Raw genomic sequence first — 18,277 nt, forward strand, 5'->3', positions numbered from 1 at the left:
ACTGAGGGGACACGCCCACCTCCCCCAGGAGGGCGGGCCCGAGACTCCGCCCACTGAGGGGACACGCCCACCTCCTCCTGGAGAGCAGGGACTGGGCTCCGCCCACGAGAGGACGCGCCTATCGCCGAGCGCTTCGCGGGCTTCCGGTCGGAACCGGAAGTTGTGGTTACCAAGGCGACGCCACGCCGCCGCCAGACCAGGTGAGCCGGACGTCTGTCTCTTGCCCTCAAGGGCCTCCTGATGGTCTCCAGGTGAGAATGTGAGGGGCCGTCCCCCTCCAGCCGGAGGTCCCGGGGAGGCCGAGTACGGGGGAACGCCGAAGGGAACTTCGGCCGGGCTCCCCAGCCCGAGACCCCCGGGCCTTTGCTGAGGAGATGGGGGGGGTCCCTGCCCTGGAGCTAGGCCCGCTCTGGTGGAGTCTTGGGGTTACTCCACGAAGGATGGAGGAAGAGGGCAGCGAGCGTCGGCCCACTCGAGGCGCAGACCACAAAGTAAGGGCCCGTCTACCTTTGTGACCTTTGCTCCCTGGGTCAGATCCGCCTGCCCCTGACAGGTCTGGAGGTGTGGCGCGAGGCCCCAGTCCGCTATGTTGGATGTTCAAATGTTTAAAAATCAGAAGTTACTCGATAAACCAAGCTCTGTGCTCCCGCCTGGTGAATGTGCCTTCAACAATGACCCGGGAGGCCCAGCTCACTTTTTGGAATTTTTTTTTCCCTTTTCCTTCTTTTGTGCTGGTCCAGGGACTTGAACTCAGGGCCTTGCACTCCCGCCTGGCTCTATCCTAGGAGCTCATGGCTGGTCAGACTGCTCGGGCCACACGTGCACGTCTGTTGTTCTCCTGAGACACTTCTCTCAAATTAACCACCAAAAAGCTGGAAGTGTGGCTCAAGTGGTAGCGGGCCGGCCTGGATGACAGGTGTTAAGCAAGAGCTCAAGGCTCAGAGTTCAAGCCCCACCAAAAAAAAAAAAAAAAGCAACACGATTCTAAATTCTACTCCTCCTTCACAGCACATCTCACCTTGGGTTGACCCATCTGTCATGTTCTAGGACTGTGATCAAGTACACCAGTCTCTGGAACAAACAGTCCTTGTAGGACTCGGCACTCTGTGCCTGCTTCATTTCCGTTGCTTCCTTTGTGCTCAGCTTCTTGTGGGCGAGCAGAAGCTCCCAGGGCCACCTCTGCGATGTCCTCCTCCAAGGGAGGTCAGGCTCAGAAGACAAGACTCCCTAATTTCACAAGAAAGGGGCCGCAGGAGGTTCCACCCCCAACAGAGAAGGACTGGCATAAGGACGATGAGAAGGATTACACCTTCCTTGACCCAGATCAGGGTCTGGATTCCCTGCCACAGCCTTACCGGATGATCAACAAGGTGCTGAACCTCCTGTTTGATCAGATATGGGAAGTTATTGAAGAGAGGGAAACAGTGAGGGAAGCTGAACTCAACCGGGTCAGGCCTACCGTGTATCCTCCGCAGGAGGAAATCCAGGTAAGGTACACACCAGGGAGCTAATGGGGGGGGGGCGTGCACTCTCCCCTGAGTGTGAATGATAGATAAGAAAACCTGAGCCAGGGGAAGAATTCCAGCCAGAAACCTTCATTTTATTTTTTTGCCAGTTCTGGACTTGAACTCAGGGCCTGGGCACTGTCCCTGAGGTTCTTTTGCTCAAGGCTAGCACTCTACTACTTGGACCACAGCGCCACTACAGGCTTTTTTTTTTTTTTCCTATTTATGTGGTACTGAAGAATCGAACCCAGAGCTTCATACATGCTAGGCAAGCACTCTACCACTAAGCCACATTCCCAGCCGGAAACCTTCATTTAATAAGACTGGCGCACATCTGAGCTATTGTAGGAATGCTGTGGTTGAAGAAAACTGATCTAGTAGTTTCCTGGGGAAATAAGGTGTTCTAGCTAATTGAAAATTATATAGGAGTGCTTTCCCACTCAGCTAGAGATATCGAAAACCTACCTTAATGTAGGCATACAGTTGTCTTGCTCCATGGTGGAGAATCTCAGAACCTCAGCTGCTGCTGCTCCCACGGTCCTAGGTGAGCGGAGCTGGGGCCTGTGGTCCTGTTTTGTCTTGGAAATGTACATCACTTCCCCTGGCCTCTTACAGCTCAAAGTGAGACACCATCAATTTGGGGGTGCTCTCTCTAGGAAGGGCCCTGGACCCTCTTTGGAGCATGAGCTCCTCATACTTGAAGACAGCCAAGAATAATTTTTTTTTCTTTTCTCTTCTTTGATTTTGTTTTCCCAGCTCAACAGAATATCCACTTGCATGGCTATTTCCCAAGACTATCTGTTCATCGGCGGAACTAAGGGCTTCTCCATCTACCACCTGTCCAATGCTAGACGGATATACGTCTGGGAGAAACTTAAGGCTGATGTCACTGCCATCTGGGCTGCAGATCTGGGGAGTGAAATACTTATTGCTACAGTGGATGAACTGGGTATTTATCCTTTTGATTTCCCTTTTTAGCCTGATCTACGGGGATCTGTGGGCTGGTGTTCAGTATCTTCTCCCTCCAGGTAGAGGCAGGCTCCAGAATTAGCAGCACGAGTATGACATGCCAGGCACGACGCCCGTGTTTCACGTTAGCCTGTTTGTTTATGCCACTGCCGGGGCTTGAACTCAAGGCCTTGCACTTTTGCTTTGCTTTTTAGCTCAAGGTTGGTGCCCTGCTACTTGAGCCATACTTCCTCTTAGGGGTTTTTTGCTGGCTAACTGGAGATTAAAAAACAAAATCTCTTGGATTTGTTTGCCAGAGCTGGCTTTGAACCTGATTCTTAGCTCTCAGCATCAGTTACATTTACAGGTGTAAGTCACCGGCAGGCAGCACAAAGGAATTTTTGGTGTGCTATCTTTATGCAACTTTCCTGTAAGTGTAAATTCAAAATAAGCTTAATAAAAACCTGGCACCAGTGGCTCATGCCTATAATCCTCACTACTCAGGAAGCTGAGATCTTCGGCTTGCCACTGGAAGCCAGCCGAGGTAGGAAAGTCCATGAGACTTTTACCTCCAATGAACCACCAGAAAACCAGAAGTGGCGCTGTGGCTCAAAGTGGTAGAGTGCTAGCCTTGGGTGAAAAAGCTCAGATCCAGGACCCAGGCTCTGAGTTCAAGACCCCGGACCAACAACAACAACAACAAGAACAACAAATAAGCGAAAGGAAAATACAATAAAAAGACTTAGTGGGTGACAAATGGCATGCGTGGGGTGCAGAGAAAGGGGGTTCCCTGCCCCCTCCCCGGCCTGGCATCACTGGAGAGGACAGCCACGTTGCTTGGTAAGAACTGCAGTGGAGTGCGTGTGGACTTCAGCCGGAGGCTGTCTCTGTGGGAATGCTGATGCCCCGGTGGCAGGAGTAGGTCTAGAGAAAGGACTTGTTTTGCACACGCCAGCCCTCACGATGAGGAATCGGAGGCGTCCTCCCCTGGCATGGAGCAGGGGCCCCACGGACCTTCATCAGGTCCAATTAGACGGATGAGTTCCCCCACAGAGAGCCAGGTGCCTTTATGGGCTCTCTGTCTTGGCTGCCAAGGTAAATCTGGATGTCTGGCGCTAAATTGCAGTGTGTGGGGACGGCACGCTGGGATGGGGCGGGAAGCGGAATGCTGGAGTGGCTGAGTGGGCAGAGCTCCAGGCAGGAGGAGCCTCCTGGCTGAGGTGAGCCGAGGCTCAGAGACTGAGCTGGCAGGAGGAGCTCGGCTCAGCACAGGGAGAAGCAGAAACGACTGAAGAGCCCCAGCAGGGTGTTTTGGGGTGGCAGATGTGCGCCCTGGAGGCATGTGGGGGATGCAGGTAGTCTTAGGTCGGCAGAGGGGACCCAGGAGGGGGCAGGCTCGCTGCAGCTGAGGCTGGAGGAAGGGGTGGGGAGCAGGCAGGTGAGCAGCGGCCTCCCTGGCTTACATCCCCACCTGTGTCTCTGTTTCAGGTGTCCTTAGACTGTTTTACTTTTATAAGGACTCTCTTTACCACATCAAAGCCATCAACGAAGCAGTAAGTTCCTGTTCTTTTTGCTTTTAGAAGAAGGTGACTTCAGATAAAGGGAGAAGTTCATGAAGAAGAAATACCCACACCAAATGTTAACACATCCAAGTTCACCAGACAAACATTTCTGGACTTACAAGTACTGCTAGACCTCAGCACAGAAATAGTGAGGGATGGCTGGGAAGGTGGCTCAGTGGTGGAGCGCTAGCCTTGAGCTGAAGAGCTAAGGGACAGTGCCCAGGCCCAGAGTTCAGGCTCATGACTGACAAAAAAAAAAAAAAAAGAAATAGTGGGGGACTTCAATACCACTCTCCCCAACAAGTCACCCAAACAATGGAAGTCAAAATAAAAGAAACTTCAGGGGCTGGGAAGGTGGCTCAGTGGTAGAGCGCTTGCCTTGCATGCCTGAGGCCCTGGGTTCAATTCCTCAGCACCACATAAGAAAAAAGAAAAAAGCCGGAAGTGACGCTGTGGCTCAAATGGTAGAGCACTAGCCTTGAGCTGAAGAGCTGAGGGACAGTGCCCAGACCCAGAGTTCAAGCCCCACGACTAGACACAAAAAAAAGAAAAGAAAAGAAACTTCAGAACTAGATGACAGTTTAGTCCAAATAGATGTGACAGATATCTCTGGAACATTCCAAACTAGCCTGAGCAGAAAAATCTGTGAGACTTTTATCTCCAACTAACCAGCACAAAGCTGGAAAATGTGGTTCAAGTGGTGTAACACCAGTCTTGAGTTTAAAAAAAGGCCAAGCAAGAGCTAGAGACCCTGAGTTCAAACCTCAGTACTGCACGAGCACACGCGCGCACACACATACACACACACACAAAGGAAAGGAAAGGAAAGGAAAGGAAAGACCTGGGGTGTGGCTTGCTTAGCCAGCTTGAAGCACTGGGATCAACCAATTACCAGTACAGCAAAAATCAATCAAGAAAGATCCCAAAGGAATTAATCCTTCATTAAGGAGCTTATCAACCCAACTAGTCCAGGCTCCTTATTTCACTAGTCATCTTCACGCCCCTTAAAGGTAGCGTGTGATCATCCTGAGCCTATCTCAGCTTCCCACAATCTGAGGTTTCAGGCCACGCTTGCATCTCGCCTTTCATGCAGCAACCAGCTGATTATTTGGTGACATATTAGAGCTTACTTCAATCATCTGAATAACCAAACGTCAGCACAGATTTCTGGGTTTGCCAACCTAGCGGGGAGATTCCCACACCTGGGCCCAAATCACCAGGAATTAGGCCTGAAAAGCCTGTTGCCCTGCTCCTGCCCCGCTGCCCAGGGCCAAGAAGTGGGAAGCAGATGTCTCTGTCCTCGGTGGCGGGGACTCTGCCTCCGGTGACCAGGCTGTGCCTCTCCCGGCAGGAGGAGAGCAGCAAGCAGAACACCTGCCTCCACGTGGAGATCTCCAAAGGCGGCGACTTCATGGCCATCCTCCTGCAAGGCAAGGCCTCATCTGCAGCCACTCCTGGAGCCTCTTTCCTAGAGATCACTTTACACCTAGGGCAGAGATGCAGGGAGAGAACACAACTCTCCTGGGTCCTCCTGCCAGCTCTCCCAAGCCCGCACTGAGGAACACGACCAGGATGCAAATGACACTGGCACAGTACCACCCAATAGCGCGGCTGCTGGCGGCCGATCGCCGGCCAGACTGCCCCAGCCCCCACTGACTGTCCTGCGTGTGTCACTCGTAACCATGTAGATTTTTGCCTGGGGCTGCACTGGATCAAGATCCTCCTGTTCGGGTTTCCTCACAGCTGGGCTGACAGGCAAACCCACCATGCCCAGCTTTTTTTTTTTTTTCTTCCCTTGGTGGTGGGGCCTGAACTCTGAGCCTGGGCACTGGGCCTGAGCTATTCAGCTACCACTTGAGCCACAGCACCACTTTGGTTTTCTGGTGGTTCATTGGAGATAAGAGTCTCACAGACTTTCCTGCCCAGGCTGGCTTTGAACTGCGATCCTCAGATCTCAGTCTCCTGAGTAGCTAGGATGACAGATGTGAGCCACCAGCACCTAGCTCATGCCCAGCTCTTTATTGGTTAAGATGGGGAGGGTGTTAAGAACTTGGGGCTCACAATTTTAGCCCCCAAGTAGCAGGGATTACAGGCATGAGCCAATGAGCCACCTCCCTAGCTTGGCAGGCTTCCTATTGAAGTTGAGCCTGTGGGTGACAAAGCGGTGGCCACAGCCAGTCCAGCCCCTCCTTCCCTGGCCCTCCCCACTTGCTCGGCGGACAGGGACAGCTCTCAGCATGGAGCGAGCACTGCCCGGGCGAAGCCCTGACTCCCTGCAGAGGGCGGCTGGAGGGGACCGACAGCTCTTCCTGGGAAGGTTATTTTGAGAGTGGAACTTGCAAAAACCATTATGAAATGGCTGCCCCTCCAGCCCATTCCAGTTGCTGCCCGGGGCCATGCGGCGGGGCCCATCTCCCAGTCTCCCGGCCAGGCTGTAGTTCCAAGAAAAGGGCCTTCCCCAGCCAAAGGCGCTGCACTTGCTCAATGGCCCTTTGTTCCCGTAGCAGGGGCTGGGGAGCTTTGGCTGGAAGTGTACAGACTGCCCAAGGACATGTGGTTCAAGGAGACGGAGCACCCGCAGTCCAACCTGAATTCAAAGAGAAAAGTCAAACCCATGGTAGGAAACACTGCCATTGCCCCGGCCCCCCCACACCCTGCCCCTCCACACCCGGCGTGTACCCCCCCACACCCAGGAGCAATGGCAGAGGGGGCAGGAGGGCTCCTCAGCAAACCTGCTGGGAATTAACCCCTCTCTTCCCTCCTCAGAACGCGCTCGACAACGTTCCTTCAGAAAACTTAGACACACTGGTAAGAAACTTTAAGGAAGATCCCCAGCATGGCTAGAGGTGCACTTTAAAGGTTGTGGTTTTGAGGTGAATTTGCACCTGGGGGACCCGTCCTCAGTCTTCACCTGTGTGTTCCCACCGGAGAAGTGTCCCTCACCCCGAGTCAGGGGCCTGACCTAAGGGCGCCACCATCATGTCCTCACCCTCGGTCCCTGTTTGCAGCACTTGCTCTGGCTGAGGGCCGGGGTTTCTCCAAGATGGCTCTTCCCATCTCCAAGCCCGGGCTGACCGGCTGTGCCTTCTCCTTAGCAGGATGGGCCCATCAGCTTCCGCGGAGATATTAAGCTGACCCATCCGTCCTACCTTATGAAGATCAAGCCGCCCAAGCCCGTGTCAGGTCAGTGGACCCGCTGACACAGCCATCTCCGGCTCCACTTCCCCTCCTCAGCCTTTTCTATTTATGACGGCAATAGATTCAATGCATACTTCTAAAGAAGAAGCTATTTTAAATTTGTAAGCTTCCGGGACCTAAAAACAGGAAAATGTGGGCATGGGCAGGATGCTAGCAGCCTTACAGATTGGGAAAGGGAGCCGGGGGCTTGTGGAGCCGGTTCTTCAGCTTGAACTCAAGAGCCTCATCTTCTTGCTTGGCTTTTCTGTCCAAGGCTGCCACACTACCACTTGAGCCATGTCTCCACTTCATTTTGGAGATGGAGTTTCAGACTCTTCTGTTTGGGCTGGCTTTGAACTGTGATTGGATCTTGGCCTCCTGAGTAGCTAGGACCACGGGCATGAGCCACCACTTCCTATCTTAAGAGGAAGCTTGTTTTCTTTCTTTCTTTCTTTTTCTTTCCTTCTTTCTTTCTTTGTTGTGGGGCTTGAACTCAGGGCCTGAGCACTGTCCTTGAGCCTATTTGTGCTCAATGCTAGCACTCTACCACTTGAGCCACAGTGCCACTTCCAGCTTTTTTTTTTCTTTTTGCTTATGTGGTGCTGAGGAATCGAACCCAGGGCCTCAGGCATGCAAGGCAAGCGCTCTACCACTGAGCCACCTTCCCAGCCCTACCACTTCCAGTTTCTGAGTGGCTAACTGGAGATTAGAGTCTCTTAGCTGGGTGCCAGTGGCCCACACCTGTCATCCTAGCTACTCAGAAAGTTGAGATCTGAGGATCTTGGTTCAAAACCAGCCTGGGCAGAAAAGTCTGTGAGACTTTTTTTTTTTTTTTTTTTTTTTGTCGGTCATGGGGCTTGAACTCCGGGCCTGGGCGCTGTCCCTCAGCTCTTCAGCTCAAGGCGAGTGCTCTACCACTTGAGCTACAGCGCCACTTCCGGTTTTCTGGTGGTTTATTGGAGATAGGAGTCTCACGGTCTCTCCTGCCCGGGCTGGCTTTGAACCGCGATCCTCAGATCTCAGCCTCCTGAGTAGCTAGGATTACAGGCGTGAGCCACCAGCGCCCGGCTGTGAGACTTTTTATCTCCAATGAAACACCAGAAAACTGGAAGTGGTGCTGTGGCTCAAGTGGTAGAACGCTGGCCTTGAGTTGAAACGCTGAGGGACAGTACCCAGGCCCAAAGTTCAAGCCCCACACCAAAAGGAAGAAAAAAGAGAGCATCTTTGGGGACTTTTCTGCCCTGGCTGACTTTGAACTCCATCCTCAGACCTCAGCTCCTGAGTAGCTAGGACTATACCCGGCAAGAGGAGGGTTTTAAAGGCAGGTGATGCAGTGCACACCAACACTGGGAGAGACCAAGGCTGCCAAATGGAACGGCGCGGGTGCTGGGAAGGGCTGCAAGAGGCATCTGACGGCAGGAGTGGGCCCTGAGCGGATGGAGACAGCGGCGCAGACCCCTGAGCCCTCCCCAGAGATTCCCAAGACAGAAAGCAGGAGGGAGGGGCGCCTGCGTGGCGCGGGGCTGCATCCTGGCATCTTTTCAACCAAGGTACCACATTTAAAAGCCCCCTGGAAGTGTTTAGCAAAATGGAAGACTGGTACGGGCTGGGCTCGGGGCAGAACCACTTCATCCGGGAGAGCCAGTGGGAGCAGCACATGGACATCTTCTACTCCTCCTACAAGAAGTACCTGGACCCTGACCAGGAGGTGGAGGAGCCGCTCAGGTGAGCTGGGCTGGCAGATGCCCTCCCCCCCCCCGCCAGCCAGCATGAGCCCCGCTGACACCGTTCCCCCCCTCAGCTCAGCCATGTTCCACTTCCTGCTCCCCAGCTGCATCACGCTGATCCCCGGAGAAGTCAAGGGCCCCCCGGGTGAGTGCACTCCCGTCCACGTGGCATGTGGCAAGCTGGCGGGGGGGGGGGGCAGGAGAGGTTGGGGGTATAGAGCCTGAGGGTTCCATGGGATCAGGCCACAAGGCCAGCAAACCCCAGATAAAAACCCCACAGGCCAGGGGCTGGGAAGGTGGCTCAGTGGTAGAGCGCTTGCCTTGCATGCATGAGGCCCTGGGTTCGATTCCCCAGCACCATATAAGCAAAAAGAAAAAAAGCCACAAGTGGCGCTGTGGCTCAAATGGTAGAGCGCTAGCCTGGAGCTGAAGAGCTGAGGGACAGCGCCTAGGCCAAGTTCAGGCCCACGACCGGACCCCCCAAAAAAACAGAAAACAAAAAAACCCCACAGGCCAGAGTGGAGGTGTGGTTCAGGTGGAGGAGCGCTAGCCTTGAGCTGCAAAGCCAAACAAGAGCACGAGTCCCTGAGTTCAAGCCCTACCTAGTACACACACACAGCCCTAGTACACACACATACACAGAGGCACATATGCACGCACACGCACACACAAACCCCAGCGACCAAGGAGACACAAATGCCTAGCTGACAGGAAAGCAGCCGAGCGCACTTGCTCCCATTCTCCCGGCCAGAAGCCAGTGCAGGAGCCAAAGTGCGGAAGCACAGAGGCTTCCGGGCTTACCCGGCCCTGGCCTCCCGTCCACCCCAGGAGCAGCCTGCGTCATCGGCGTGCACTGGACTGGCAGCCACAACTTCTTCCTCTACTCCCTGAACCGAGTGATGAAGGGTAAGGTCCTCCCTGGGCGCCTGGCGCGCTCGGCTCACACTAGAACACCACAGCTGTGCAGGTACAAATGGGGTACTCCCTGGCTGAGGAGCCACCTCAAGGGGCAGCCCCTGGACAGATCGGACGTAGGCCACGGGGACCCCACGCAGGGAAGCTGAGGGGGAGGGTGGCCTAGGTTCAGAGGTGGTGCCTCCTGGCTGCATCAGAGCCGGTTAACTGCACGGCGCTGAGCCCTAAAGTGAGTTTCCCGTGACGAGCAAAATCCAGAAATAGAAACCTCCTAGGAAAGCCGGGCGCCAGTGCTCACGCCTGTCATCCTGGCTACTCAGGAAGCTGAGATCCGAGGATCACAGTTCAAACCCAGCCTGGACAGGACTCTGATCTCTAAACTACCAAGAGGCCACAAGGAGAGAGCTGCGGCTCAAGTAGTAGAGCACCAGCTTTGAGTGGAAGAGCTAAGTGACAGCGCCCAGGCCCTGAATTCAAGCCCCAGTGCAGACACTGATGCTACACCATGTTGGAAAGGCCCTTGGACCATCAGAGGGAGAGAGGTGGAGAGTGCGGTGCAGGGGGGGGGGTCTGCAGGGGGGGGCCTGCAGGGAGGGGGCTGACACTCCCCTCCTCTACCCCCCAGACCCCGAGGGGGTGTGGCCCTGCGCGGCACCCATCACCGTGTCCCAGCTCAGCCCCTCCTGCTCCTACCTGGTGCTGGCCTGTGAGGACGGCGTGCTCACGATCTGGGACATGTCTGAGGGTGAGCCACCCCTCCTGCCCCACCAAGACACACACCAACACACAGGCACATACACGCACATGCACACACACACACACACACACACACACACACAGACTGTCCCCATCTGCCACGTGGGTTTCCTCTCTCCAGGATTCCCCCTGGGGGTCGTGGCGCTTCCTGAGGAAAATCTGTGCAAAAGCATTCACTTCCTGCGGTACTTCGTGGTCCACCAAGGGCAGAGCCTGTTCCCCGAGGGCACAGTGAAGTCATGCATGAAGTGCGTGGTGCTGTGCACCAACAGCTCCCTGCACCTGGTGACAGCGGATGGTGCGCAGTGCCCCAGCAGCACCGAGCTCCTGAGAAGGTCTGCGGACAGCGTTTCCTGGTCAAACATGCCCCTTCCGTTGGCCACGTGCAGGCTCTGGTGGGCAGAGCAAACCCATGGTGGCCTGCATCCACACGGTCAAAACGCACCCGCTACGCAGCCCAGGCTGGCCTTGAACTCACAAGCCGACCTCAGCTGTCCAAGTGCGGGGATGGCAGGCGTGCAGCATGGCGCTCGGTGCAGGCCGCTTCCATGTGGCTTTCACGAAGCATCCCCTGCTAGTGGAATGTGGGCGGTTCTAGGTTTTACCTCCTGCTGCACGCGGAGGTTTCCCGGGGCAGAGGCCTAGGAGAGGAGGCCGAAAGCGTGAAACCTTTTAAGTAGGAGCTGCTCGTGTGCTTTGTGTCCGGCAGGACTGAGACGCACCCAGAAGAAGCAGTGTGCACGGTGGCGCCCGTCCCAACCCTGCCTGGCGTGGTAGGTTCCCACCTTGCTTTTCTGTCCTGTGAGTACCGCCACCTTTCCCTCCCAAAATACCTGTTGACAGCGTGCTATGTGCTGGACGGACTGGCTTTTGGGTGCAGAGAAGTTCGTCTGGGGCTGGTGGTGAGGCTCTGGCGGAATGAGAGGATGGTTTGGGGGGGCAGGGAGGTCCCGGAGGAGCAAGGGGGGGCACAGGGGCGAGGCTGGAACCTGCAGAACTCCCAGAAATCAAAGGGGCAAACGGGAGGCCATCCCGATTCACACAGCACCGTGATCACGAGGACTGGAGAGCGGGGATGGGGGGCACGGGGGGTGGCCTGTGCCTGGGCACCGCCTTCCCTGCTATGGGGAGCAGAGGCCGGGCCCTCGAGCTGGGCCGTGGACAGCAGATGGTGACCTGAACGGCCACTCAGTCGACCCTGGGCTTTCAGCGGGGGTGGGGGTGGGGGCGTCCGGAGGCCCCACCCACTGCCGCTCCGCTCCCTAGGTGCTGCTGTTCACCAAGAACGGCTCTGTGAACCTCATGGATGTGGGCAAGGCCCAGGTCCTCTGTGCCTTCGTGCCCCCCGTGAGCCATGAGCTGCCCTTCCCCTGGGAGCCCATGTTTGCCGTGTCCTCACAACACCCGTATTTCCTGCTCCACGGTACGGGGGGGCGGGGCACAGACAGCCAACTATTCCCGGCACCTGGGGGCTCCCCCAGAACCCCAGCAACCACGGAGCAGGCAATGACGCAGAACCTCGCCTCCTCCAGGAGGCTACCCGCGCGGACACACCAAACCCACGGACGACAGCAAGGAAGTCCCCAACTCCATCTTCTGGTTTAACTTCGAGACCTATCCGCCCCTGCAAGACATGTGCAAGAACAACGCCATCTCGCAGAAGGACCTGGCCTACAGCAAGGCCATCCCGCAGGCACAGCCTCTGGAGACGATCTGTGAGCACCTGCTCCAGAGCAGGTGAAGGCTGACCCCGCCCCCCCCCCCCCCCCCCCCGGCTCAGCCCTATACAGGCACAGCACCTGAGATAACCTGACCCGAGATGTGATCGGAGCTTCATAGACCCGGTTCAAAACCTGGCATGATGGGCTGGGAAGGTGGCTCAGTGGTAGAGCGCTCGCCTCGCGTGCATGAGGCCCTGGGTTCCATTCCTCAGCACCACATAAGCAGAAAAAAGCCAGAAGTGGCGCTGTAGCTCAAGTGGTAGGGTGCTAGCTTTGAGCTGAAGAGCTGAGGGACAGCGCCCAGGCCCAGAGTTCAGGCCCCAGAGTTCAGGCCCCACGACCAACCAAAAAAAAAAAAAAAAAAAAAAATACCTGGCATGAGCTGCTTGGCCTCGCAGAGCCTGCTTTCTTCCTCAGCAGGCTGTGTTCTGGATGTGTGTGTATGTGTGTGTGTGTGTGCATATATGTGCCAATACTGGGGCTTGAACTCAGGGCCTTGCCCTTGATTGGCTTTTTCACTCAAGGCTGGTGTTGTACCACTTGAGCCACACACACCCCACTTCCAGCTTTTTGCTGGGTAGTTGGAGATAAGAGTTTCCCTGATTTGTCTGCACAGACTGGCTTTGAACCTTGATCCTCAGACCTCTGTCTCCTGAGTTGCTAGGCATACAGGTGTGAGCCTCCAGCGTCTGGCCTGGACACTGCGCGTGGCTGGTTACACGGGAGCGCCGAGCACAGCGTGACTTCTCAAAACCTGGCAGGCCGGACCACGCAACCGTGCGTGTCCTGCTGGCAGTGCCGGGGACAGCGGCCCCTCCGCGGCCCTCCGAGGGCGGGGCTCCCGAGTCTTGAGGGAGGGTCAGGGGACACCACCTTGACCAGCAGCACACCACCGCTGCCCGGCTATTCCCTACGGAGAGGGTTCTGACCCTCGCCCAGCTCTCCGGAGGCGGGCGCTGCTGTCAATGGCTCAGGAAAGTATCCGTAGACAGAGGCGGGAGGAGAGAGAGAGGAAACGCTAACAGCTGGAGACTAGGGGAAGGCGCGTCGGACGGTGTGTGTGCTTTGACAGGTGTGAAGCCTTTGCACAGTGGAGGCTAGGGCCCAGCTGTCCAGTGCTGTCCACAGCCCAGTCCTGGGCCCAGGTCAGGGCAAGGCGGGCACGTGGCGCAGTGGCGTGTGGCTTCTGTGTGGACAGCCCACGTGCGTGCGTATGTGCGTGCGTGCGTGCGTGCGGTCCACCCACTGTCAGGTGAAATGGGCGGTGGGAAGCGGCCAGGCCGGGTCTGTAGGGAGGGCCGGAGCCTGCGGCTCTGGGAAGCCGGGTTCGGTGGTCTCCGTCCGTGACTGACGGGCCTCCCTGCCTCCCGTGGCCTCGGCGGGGAAGAGGCCGAGTCAGCACTGCTGAGCCATTTCTGGTTGGGAAAACACTTGGTTCTTTTTTTGGGGGCGGGGGGGGATCGGTTGTGGGGCCTGAGCTCTGGGCCTGGGCGCTGTCCCTCAGCTCTTCAGCTCAAGGCTAGCGCTCTACCACTTGAGCCACAGCGCCACTTCTGGCTTTTTTCTTTTTTCTTATGTGGTGCTGAGGAATGGAACCCAGGGCCTCAGGCATGCGAGGCAAGCGCTCTACCACTGAGCCGCCTTCCCAGCCCGACACTTGGTTCTTGTTCTCCCCACTCTGAGGCTTAACGTCTGGGACTCCCCCATAGCCCCTACCCCCCCCCTCTGCCTGTCATTTCGCAAACACCCGCTGCCGGCGGGAAGCCGTGTCATGCACAGAACCCGCGTCAGCAGCACGCTTGTCCCACAGGCTTGCCTCTCCTCGCAGAGCCTCCCTGCAGCTTCCAGTCCCCTCCTGTGTCCCAAGTTGCCTCCACTGCCTCTCAAACTGGGTGAACGGTGAAGCTGTGTGGCAACACGCTGTTTCCAACCTGCCGCCGTGTGCCAAACTGCTTCCCAGCCGCCCCGCCGACGCCGACGCCGCCTCTGCCCAGGATCCAAAGCGGCCGGCGGCCAGCTGCCTGCCTGGCACAGCCCGACCCCGCCTGCGCGGCTGTCCCCATCTCTGCCAGCCCCCGATGAGTTCCCTGGACCCCGGGAAACACAGATTCTGAGTTTCCAGCCCAGTTCCCGCACCCGAATGTGCCCCACAGCCCTACACCCCCAAGAAAGGGACAAAGGAGGGAGGCCGACCCGAGCATGCCCCACAGGGACTCCAGGGTCCATTCCTGTGGGTTTGTTTTGTCTTTGTGTTTTGAGTCATAACGCAGCCCAGGCTGGCCTTGAACCTGCAGCTCACCTGTCTCTACCTCCTTAGCAAGGGGTCATAGCCATGCACTGGCTGTTTCCTGAAAGATTCTAAGTGAGAAAATAAGTGTGCACACAGTATGTCGCACACTTTCATTGGCATCATTTGGTACGAGGGCTTGAACTTGGGGTCTCATCCTTGCTAGGTAGGTGCTCTGACTAAGCCCTGCCCCAGCCTTTTTGTTTTAGCATTTTTTAGTCAGTCTCTGGGATAGTGCCCAAGCCCTGAGTTCTAGCCCAGACTGTGACTGTGTGTGTGTGTAATACAAAAGAATATATGTAAGAAGTTCTTGGAAACAGAAAATGAGGATCTGAGCTAAGAGGGACAGAGAGGCGAGAGCCTCACCGCAAAGCCAGCGGTGCCAGCATCGTCTTGCTCCTGAAACATGTCCGTCCCTCTCGAGCAACTGGGCACAGCGGCGCGCCTGGCTCCCCACTACAGCGGGAAGGGTGGGACTGCGGTCCAGGCCTGGTCCTAGACAAAAAGTGAAGTCCCATCTTAAAGCGACCAGCGCAGAAGGGGGCTGGAAACATGGCTCAGCATTAAAGCACCTGCCTAGCCAGTGGGAGACTCCGCTCCGGATTCAAACCTCCACCACCAAGTGGCCCTCTTGTTGTTGCTCTGATGTCACCTGAGCACCCAGGGCAGAAACGGGGGGGGGGGGTGGACAGCCCGCACCCACAGCCCACTGCCAGACCCATACACACACCTGCCTGCAGCCCGGCTCTGCACACACGGGGACGGGCAGCTGCGTGGGCACTGATGTGAGACCCACTTGGCGCGTGGCCTTGCAGCCTCCCCCGCCCCGCGGTGCAGGGGTGCAGCCTTGTCCTGGGGGGAGGACCCCGCTCACTGCTCACCCCCCATGCTTCCCCCGCCCCGCGGCGCAGGGGTGCAGCCTTGTCCTGGGGGGAGGACACCGCTCACCCCCCCCCCAATTGATCTGCTGCAGCTTCCAGATCCAGAAGAGCCAGGAGCAGTGGGGCCGGCTGCGGAGATTCTCCCTGCTGCTCCACAGAGAGAACCTGAAGAAGTGAAGCGGTGACCCGCCTGGGCCTGGGCGGCCGCCCCGAGAGGACAGGACCCCCAGGAGACAGGAAGCCACGGGGGGGGGGGGGGGACGAGGGGACAGGCATGGCGGGGCCCCGCGTGGCAGATGCCACCCAAATAAATGGCAGTGCTGATCCAGACCGCAAGGCACTCGCTCTTCCCCCTCCCCCCTCCCCCCCCGGGGGCCCAGGTCAGCACGCCTGAGACCGCCGAGACCCCCCCACCCGCGTCCCCTCGTCTCCACACACCACATCTGCACCCCACAGCCATGCAGGGGCTCTCAGCCCTGGGAGGGGGAAGAGAGGCGGCAGGGCAGGGAGGAGAGGCCTGGGGCGCACAAGGGCACGGTGCCCACCGCCACCGGGGAGGGGGAGGCTGTAAGGGGCTCTGGAAGCCGCACCTTCCCGAGCGGCCTGGCCCTGGCCAGCGGACGGCGGCCCAGCGCTCCCCGAGGACGCCGCCGCGTGGCCGCGCAGAGAACTGCAGGAAGGGCGCCCGTGGAGGGCTGCGGACAGGGCTCTGCCACGGCTGCTCCCCCACCTCCCCTCTGTGCCACACGCACTGCCAGCGGCCCTGGACAACCCCCCTCCCCCCTCCGCTCCTCTTCCCCGCCCTTTTCTCTCTTCTCCACCTCCTCCTCCCTCCCCCACCCCTGTTCTCCTCAGCCGGCCCCCTTCCCAGCGGGGCCTGGGGCTCCCCAGAGTCCTGGGCCCCATGATCTTGAGCTGAGCCGGCACACCAGGGGTTAAGCACCCAGACTCTGGAGTCACACCAGGGTGGCAGCACCAACACGGCCCACCGTCCCGCGTGGGCACCAGCACAGGGCGGGGTGAGGGGCTGGCAGTCAGCGGCCCTGGCCAGACGAAGAGGGGGGCTTCCAGCAGGAGGTGACCCCTTCCACCCCCAATCCTGACTCTCCCGGCTATTAGCAGGGATGTGTTAATGAAAATTCACACCCAGATATTCATCCACAGTGGCCACTCTCTTCGGAGGCAGAAGAGGCCTGGCAGGGAGGGGCTGGCCGCACCGCTATCTGTGAAGAGACTTGCTAATAACCTTAATTCCCCAGCCTAAGTCTCCGGGCCTTTGCTGTGCAAACAGATTTTCTAAACTGGGTGGACTCCCACCAGAGAAAGACTTTCCACTTCATCCCGCTTCGGTCCTGGAGGCGCTTCGGTGGGGGCTGAGGCGCAGGACAGGCCGTGGCAGTGCAAGTATCTCACGCACACACTGGCAGGGCGGCAGGGCTCGGCGCCGGACCCCTCTCTGCCCTCTCCCTCTCCGCTGCCCAGCCCCATCCAGCATGGGGCGGGCCCTGCTCAGCCTGGGGGCCACTCCACACGTGGGCACTTTCTAGTCCTGGTCGGGAAGTCCCTGAGATAGTTTTAAAAATGAACCTAGAGCTGTGTGGGCTGGTGGCTCACACCTGTCATTCTAGCTACTCAGGAGGCTGAGATCTGAGGACTGGGGTTCAAAGCCAGCCGGGGCAGGACAGTCTGTGTGAGACTCTCATCTCTAATTAACCATCAAATAACTAGAAGTGGAGCTGTGGCTCAAGTGATAGTCTGCCTTTCGTGAGCAAAACAAAAGCCAAGCAAGAGTGCAAGGCCCTGAATTCAAGTCCCAGTACTGGCTAACATGCATAGATAGATATAGATAGCTGATAGATGATAGATATAGATAAACGATAGATACAGATTACGGATATAGATAGCTGATAGATGATAGATATAGATGATAGATGATATAGATGATAAATATAGATAGATGATCGAGATTAATAGATGATATAGATTGATAGGTGATAGATTTTTGATTGATGATAGATGATAGATTGATTGATAGATAGATACAGAGCGAGGCGGGAGGGAGTCGGCTGTCAGAGTTCCGGGCTGTTCTCTGTGGCAGTGAACGTGAAGCGCCTTCGTACCTGGGTCCTTGGGCTCCGTTGCCCCCTACCCTCCTCTGGCCTTGTCCTCTGTCATGCCCCCTCCTCTGCAGCCGCAGGCAGCCATGCCAGGGCACTGGCCCTCCCCTGGGGTGGGGGTGAGGGTCCTGAGGACCACCCCACCTGGCCCGGAGCCCTCTCCACCTGCAATGGTGGCTGCCTGCCTGCGGCTCAGACCCCAGGAAATGGGCCTTTCCAGTGATGCTGGGGTGGTGGGGGGAGTGGGTTCAGGTAATTCTGAGTCAGGGAGGGAGGGAGCGCACAGTCCCACATAGCCAGCCTGTGGGAGGAGGGTGGGAGGGAGGGCTCCCCTCCTCCGACCCCATTCCCAGACGCATTCCCAGGATCAGGAGCCCTGGAGGCTGAGGAGGCCTGAGGCCTCTGTGGAGCTCGTCCTCTGCTGCTGCTAGGCCCTCTCCCTCTCCCTCTCCCTCTCCCTCTCCCTCTCCCTCTCCCTCTCTCTCCCCCCCCCTTTGATCTCACCCCACCGGCCCCTCCAGTGGTTCAGGGGGAGCAGGGAACGCTGAGTTAATGACTTCTGCAGGCCTCAGGCCCCACCAGCTGGGCCATGGTCTTCACACCTCGGGGCCTGTGTTTTGACAAGTGCCAGAGCCCAGGGCTCCTGCCCCCCCAGCCCGCCCTCCTCTCTCCCGCTGAGCC

The 18,277-nt window shown here is 57.5% G+C and overlaps 1 protein-coding gene across 15 annotated transcripts; it reads left to right on the forward strand.

Moving 5' to 3' along the window:
• The first annotated feature begins 153 nt into the window (after positions 1-153).
• On the forward strand, positions 154-15,721 carry Wdr93 (WD repeat domain 93). 15 transcript variants are annotated; one of them, XM_070043252.1, is made up of 17 exons: positions 154-200; positions 1,009-1,487; positions 2,262-2,454; positions 3,942-4,006; positions 5,367-5,445; positions 6,520-6,632; positions 6,782-6,823; positions 7,111-7,198; positions 8,743-8,917; positions 8,994-9,064; positions 9,748-9,825; positions 10,460-10,579; positions 10,712-10,925; positions 11,300-11,363; positions 11,857-12,013; positions 12,123-12,327; positions 14,122-15,255. In XM_070043252.1, the coding sequence occupies exons 2-17, from the start codon at positions 1,185-1,187 to the stop codon at positions 14,423-14,425; spliced, it is 2,271 nt and encodes a 756-aa protein (XP_069899353.1). In that variant the 5' UTR covers positions 154-200; positions 1,009-1,184; the 3' UTR covers positions 14,426-15,255. The 15 variants fall into 15 exon arrangements, 14 of the variants coding, with proteins under 14 accessions (XP_069899353.1, XP_069899354.1, XP_069899356.1 ...); XM_070043253.1 differs by having other exon boundaries at positions 168-251; positions 1,048-1,487; XM_070043255.1 differs by having other exon boundaries at positions 179-251; positions 1,144-1,487.
• The last annotated feature ends 2,556 nt before the right edge of the window (positions 15,722-18,277 follow it).

Source organism: Dipodomys merriami, unplaced genomic scaffold (genome assembly GCF_024711535.1).
Source record: "Dipodomys merriami isolate MVZ:Mamm:240054 unplaced genomic scaffold, mDipMer1.0.p SCAF_33, whole genome shotgun sequence".
Classification (NCBI taxonomy): Eukaryota; Metazoa; Chordata; class Mammalia; order Rodentia; family Heteromyidae; genus Dipodomys; species Dipodomys merriami.